The 6,773-nt window shown below is 42.7% G+C and overlaps 2 gene segments (V, D, J or C); both read right to left on the bottom strand.

Moving 5' to 3' along the window:
* Positions 1 to 337: 337 nt before the first annotated feature.
* Positions 338 to 1,155, bottom strand: LOC136767293 (immunoglobulin heavy variable 1-46-like). The segment is given in 2 exon segments: positions 338 to 648; positions 1,101 to 1,155. Coding segments are annotated over 2 exon segments (366 nt in total).
* Positions 1,156 to 5,402: 4,247 nt separating this feature from the next.
* On the bottom strand, positions 5,403 to 6,286 carry LOC136767292 (immunoglobulin heavy variable 1-46-like). The segment is given in 3 exon segments: positions 5,403 to 5,444; positions 5,776 to 6,020; positions 6,247 to 6,286. Coding segments are annotated over 3 exon segments (327 nt in total).
* Between the last annotated feature and the right edge of the window lie 487 nt (positions 6,287 to 6,773).

Here is a 6,773-nt window from a genome sequence, read left to right as displayed (position 1 = left end):
GGGTGTCAAATGGCTTGTCTGGTGAGCCTCATCTCACTCTCTGTCCCCTTGATGGCTGTGCTTCTTGCATTCCAAAGGTGTCTGGAGAGGGGTGCTTTGTTGTTGAACCATCTGTCCAAGGGACAAATGTTTACAAGATCATCGTTGATTTGTCGGGCTGGCTCCTGCTGAGATGTGATGGTCCAGGTCAGCACCTCTGTAAACATGTGTCCTGTCTGCCTGTAACCACTTTGATCTGTGGCAGAGGAGTGAACTATTCTGCAGTTTTTGGGTTGCTGGGAATCGGGAGTTCTCCAGAAAAATGTTAGAATTGTGTATGATTTACACACTGCTCTCTTCACTGTGTGCGTCGTGCACAGTAGTAAACAGCCATGTCCTCAGTCTTCAGGCTGCTTATTTGCAGAAACACTGTGTTGGCGGCAGTGTCTCTGGTGAGGGTGACCCGACTCTTAAATGAGTCTAAGATGTCCGTGCTGCCACCACCCCAGATAACCCCCATCCACTGCATGGGCTTCCCGGGAGTGTGGCAGATCCAGTCTGTGATCCAGTCTGTTACAGTGTACCCTGATATCTTGCAGGACACCATCACCGTTTCTCCAGGCTTCTTGGCTTGAGGCTCTGAAGAGGTCAATGTATAACAGCGGGCATCTGTGAAGACAGTGAAGTGAAGTTACAACATCCAATTAGTTATACGCAGCACAATGAATGCAGTAAACCATCCACAATCACCCTCCCTCCATTTCACTGTTCACTTTCCACAATTAATTAATTTATTAATGTATTTATCCTTTCTTACATGGCAGTAAGGCCAGCAGAATAAATGTTACGGAGATCATTGCAAGTTTGATTTTAACGAGTAACTGCACAGCAAATGGATGTCAACCCCTCCCCAGTGTGTCTCGGCCCACAGACAGCAGGCTGTATTTAAACAGGAAGGCCGGGGGGCTGCTTTGCATGGAAGATCTTCAGGGGCTCAAATAGGAAGGATCCAGACTGGTGGAGTCAAGTTATAAAGAGTCCTGGCTTAAATTAATGCTCCATTAGGCACCATACTCTTTCTTCTGTCTCTCTTTTTTACTGAATGGGATTATAAAAATTACCCTCCAATAGATTCACCTTCTCTTTCTTCTTCTTCTTCTTCTTCTTCATCGACATCATTTCACAAGAAAGTCTTCTGACTGCACAAGCAATTGTCTTTCAAAGCTAATCGCTTGTTATTTGTGCTCATGTCAGCATTATATAATTGGAAAATAATCCCAATTGTTTTAATTGTGATTCCACTCAGTGAGCTGCAGTTGGGACTCTAAAAATCTCTGTCAATGGCTTGGGGCCACCATCTCCATCCATTTGTAAAGGTGTATTTATTCAGTGGGTCAAGATCCTGAAAAATTTAGTAAACAGTTGGTTCAATTAAAAAACACAAAACCCTGTAGCACTACAGGACCAGACTTGGGAACCTGGTCTTAGTCATATAGGAACACAAACTTGCTCTTTATATGGTTCTTACCAGATATAAATTATTCCTTACATCAACATAACAGTACAGAAGGCATGAAGCAGGACCAGCTGTGACACTGTGGTCTGGGGTTTTTGTCAGGGCTCAGGCGTCACTTCTCTCATTGTGACTCTCTGGCACAGTAATACACAGCGCTGTCTTCAGGCCTCAGGTTGTCCATTTGCATATCCACCATGCTGTTGGAATTGTCTCTGGTAAATTTGATTTTCCCTTTTACAGAATCTGCATACCCTGTTTTAGAGTTGCTATTGATGTACCCCAGCCACTCAAACCCTTTCCCAGGTGTCTGTCGGATCCAGTGGATGCTATAATCATTGAAAGGGAATCCTGAGGCTTTGCAGGACACTTTAAATGATTCTCCAGGCTTCGTTACCATTGCCTCAGGCTGGGCCAACTGCACATCAGAAAGTACATCTGTAACAAATACACAAATAAACAAATATGCACAAACAAATGCCCCCCACACCAAAATTAAATGACAGATACATAAACAATAAGATCAAAGTGTATGTCTACAATGCCATTCTACAAACTTACATTTTAAGAAGAAAAGTGAGAGAAACAGAACTGGACTCCACATTGTGAACTGTTTAACAGAAGATGGCAATAATGATTCTCTGAGTGGAGAAACTCAATGGGCAAATGGACAGTGATGACTCTCTGATCAACACAAGGAGATAAGCACAGTGTGGGCCAATAGTTTGCATACATTTCCTAAGGAGGCGGGCCATTCAAATACAGTCTTAATTATATCTGATCCAAGTTATTTTATCAAACAGAAATGAATAAACATTGAGAGGAGACATCATCTTATTATTCTGGGAACTGAATCCCGTTCAATAAATGTAGGCCTCTATTGGAGCCATTTCAACGCCTGTGACAAACAAGTGTCCATATTTGTTCAGGAGAAGTTGAGGGTAGTGGTCAGTGCTGTGCGATTGATTGAAGTGAACATGCAAGGATTGCTTTAGGTTACTGTCTGTCACTTTTCATCGGACATGACTGGTGCATTGAATTAATGTATTAAAGAAAATACTTTATCAATGGCAGTTTATAAAGGTATTATTACCAAGCTATTACTTGTTTCCACATAAGGCTTATGTTGTCTCTCGAGATATTAATTAAACAGTAACACAGTGTTGAATAATAATGTATCATCATCATCATGATACATTACTTTGCAAAGTGTTGAATTCCTGTTTTTAACAGTTTTTCAATATATTTTAAAAGACAACCATCTGTTCTTCACTGTCAGCTCTCTGGTGTTCACCGTGGGCAGTTATTGAACAGCCTCAGCATGGCTTCTCTTCACTGTGGCTTTCACACAGTTGTGAACAGCTGTGTCTTCAGGCCTCAGGCTGCTACCCTGCAAATACACGGTGCTGCTGGAAGTGTCTCTGGAGATGGGGAACCAGCTCTTAAAGAATTCTCCATAAGCAGTGCTAACACTATTCTAAGTAGCTCCTATTCACTCCTTTTCCAGGAGGTTGTCGAATCCAGAACATGTGGTTACTAGTCATGGAGAATCCAGAGATTACACAGGACAGGTGCACACTTTCTCCGGGCATCTTATCTTGAGATGCCAACATCAACGAAACACACTGCAAATCTGAAAAGACAGAAGAAAGGAAAACAATAATTAATAAGGAGGAGACTGATGTATGTTGGTCATAATGCACCCCCTACTGGTCAGGAGGTGAAATATTCATCTAATTGAATTCTATGATTTGCAAAAGATGATTACAAACAGTCCCTGGCAACAAATTCAGAAACCTCTGAGATTGTTCTGAGATTGTGAGATCCACCCTCAAGATACTGCTCAAGATACTGGTATCTGCCAGAAGAGACTGCTCTAGATCAGCACACTATTAGCACACCCCTCTCCAGAGTGTTGAGTCCCTCTGGTTGCGATATACTGTGGATACAGTGAGGTGTTTGTGGATTTGACGCTAACTATGGCACAAGGCTGCCACCTTCTGTAGACTGTGGAAGTGTATTGGTAGATTCACCCTGTTCCCTCCCCTTACCCCTAAATAAAACAGTGTGTATTATGAATACACTGCAGACTATATTTCAACAGAGCAGTGCAAATGTGTTCATGAATGTGTGACTGAAGTAGAAGACTGTAGAATGTTCTCTGTGGTAGATTCTAGAATCCTCATTCAAAATGTGATACAAGTTTGCAAAGCTTTCTGTGCGGATCCACTGAACCTCTCTGTGGGATCCTATTGTGCTTCCAGACACAGGCATACATGTGGTCTAGCACATAGCTCTGTATGCTGAAGATGACTTATTGTTCCCATTAACACCAAACACAAGGTGAGCAGCTTAATCTTAACACTGAGTGTATTTCACGGCAGTAGAGAAATCTCCAGTGCTGTGAAATCTCCTGTCAGTCTGCTTTTCTGCACCTCGAACTCCAGAGTAAAGTTTATAAAGCTCACAGTGGAAGCCCACACTATTCAGTTCAGTTTTGTCAGCACGTGTCTCCATAAGACTGAGATCAAACCTGGTCCCTCATTCTGTTTGGACATCAGCAGCTGCTATTAAAGTCTCTGGAGATGTGTATGCAAAGCAGCCCCCCAGCCTTGCTGTTTAAATACAGCCTGCTGTCTGTGGGCCGAGACACACTGGGGAGGGGTAGTGGATTTACTGCTGGCATTTTGTCATTTGTCTGATTGGCATTCAAGCGCTCCTCCAAAATGATCATTCAGCATATTGTCTTGCTTGTGCTTTTACCACGTAAGTACTGAAATAGCACAAACTGGGTGTTCAGCCAGCTTCAGCGCAGTGCCTCCCAGCTCTGAAACAGTTCCTGCTTGATGAGGTTCATTGAAGGCGTGTGTCGTTGTCTTTACAGATGTGCGCAGCATTTCCTTGACCTCGTCTGAGTCCCAAGTGAAGAAGCCCGGGGAGTCGGTCCAGATCTCCTGTAAGATAGATGGGTACTCCATAACTAGCTATGGTACACACTGGACTCGACAGGCTCCTGGGAAAGGACTGGAGTGGATTGGGGCTATCTGGAGTGGTGGAAGCACAGATTACAGAGAGTCACTTAAGAGCCGGTTCACCGCCACCAGAGACACTTCCAGCAGCACAGTGTATTTACAGGGGAGCAGCCTGAGCACTGAAGACACAGCTGTGTATTACTGTGCTCGACACTCACAGTGTAGTAAAGCATCGGCAGACCTGTACAAAAAGCCACAGAGCAGTAAACCAGACAGAGCTGACAGATAGAGAACTACAGTCAAGGGAAAGTTTATTATAAATAATAATAATTTGAATTATATAAAAGCAACAACAACAACCAATAATAATAATAATCATACAAATAATAATGCAAATTTTATCCAAACAAAAGTGGTGAGCAATTAATTTCAATAGTCATTTAGCATAGTAATAGTAATAATAATAATAATAATAATAATAATAATAATAATAATAATAATAATAATTTTCTTAGCCAGTTCTCTGGTTTTCTGGATGGGGGGGATTAGTACAGGCTTCTCATTGCTTTTTATATTTGTGTCTCTCATGAACCGTGTTACACAGCTTGTATTCAGTCATCAGGCTTCTCCCCTGTAAATACACTGTATTGCTGGACATGTCTGGAGAGAGAGAGGAGCCGGCATCTGGATGCACAAAGACATGAAAGGGACGGGGACTATGGCGTGTAGAAACGCTGCTTTTTCCCTCCCTTTATTCAGTGTAATGGTGATGATAATTACAGAACGAGTATAATTGTGTGTTAGAGTTTCAGGCCTTACTCTTTTTTTCCTCTGTATACTCTAGTATAGGTTTTAGAGTGTATTTGACCAGTGTTTAATGAAGGTGTTTTTAGTCATTTAATAGGTTTTAGTGAAATTTCTCAGACTCCGTGCCCTGCTCAGGATTTGATGTCTTCTGTGCTGTATTTTTCCTGGACCACCTGAAAAGACATAGAACAAGTAAAAACAATTACATTTACGTGTGTCCATTGTGGGAGTTCAAGAACTTGTGTGGGGGGTCAGAGCTGCGAGGGTCGAGGTTCCCCACCAATATCAAAGGAGTTGTATAGTCAGGTTATTAAAGGATCACTATGCCCGTGACACACTCATGAGGGAGTTCATTTATCTGTTCCCAAGGACAAATCAGGCTTCTCTTGTAGAAGTGTTTTTTTCAGCATTGGGGTTTTTGTACAGGCTTGTCATTGCTCCACTGCACTGTGAGTCTCGAGCACAGTAATAAACAGCTGTGTCTTCAGTCCTCAGGCTGCTCACTTGTAAAGACAGAGTGTTGCTGTCTTTGGTGATGGTGGACCTGCCCTGGAAGGACTGTGAGTAAGTAGTGCTTGTGCCAGTGTCAATGAACCCAATCCACTCCAGTCCCTTCCCTGGACTCTGTCGAACCCAGTGCATCCAGTAGCTGCTCATGGAGAATCCAGAGATCTGACAGGACAGCTTCACAGAGTCTCCAGGCTTCTTCACCTGGTCTTCTGATGAGGTCAGTGCAGCACAGTGACCATCTGTGAAACAGATAGACACACAGCTCATCGAAAGGCAGAACCGCTCAATTGTTTTCTTTTCAAATTAGATGAAGACATTTCTTTATGTGGTCACTACATGTCCAACAGTAAACTGGAAACATAATGACAGCACTAGGTAAAAGACCACACATAGGAAGAGTCCCACCACATTAATAAAGAGCAAAAACATGAGTGACAGAATAAATATGACAATCCATCAACTCACATGGCAGGAAGGTCAGCAGAAGGATGTGGATCAGAATCATGTTGGCCGTATTGTTGAAATATTAACGGACGGATGCACAGATGCTGCTGCAGGAGCCAGTTCCCCTCCCCAGTTAGTCTCGGTCCACAGACAGCTGACTGTATTTAAACAGGAAGGCCGGGGGGCTGCTTTGCATGGAAGATCTTCAGGGGCTCAAATAGGAAGGATCCAGACTGGTGCAGTCAGTCCAGAATTCACAATTCACACACATGGGCATTACACTCATTGCAAACATGAATCCTAAACCTAAATTACTGCTGATGTTCATGGTTAGTGTGTGACTGGGCTCAGTGAAGGGTGGTTAGATTTTGTAACATATAAATAAAAAGGTTGAATTGGTCTGGATTTAGCCTGTGATTCAGCATTATTTTGTCAGTAATGTGGCTACATTTTAATGTAAAGGTTGTTTTGACGATTGAGGTTTAGGGTTGGGTTTCAATAAGGTTAAGGTTAGGCAGAGGGAATTGAATTGATCCCAAAATCATGTG

Source organism: Amia ocellicauda, chromosome 14 (genome assembly GCF_036373705.1).
Source record: "Amia ocellicauda isolate fAmiCal2 chromosome 14, fAmiCal2.hap1, whole genome shotgun sequence".
NCBI lineage: Eukaryota > Metazoa > Chordata > Actinopteri > Amiiformes > Amiidae > Amia > Amia ocellicauda.
This window is presented reverse-complemented; position numbering and strand designations above follow the sequence as displayed.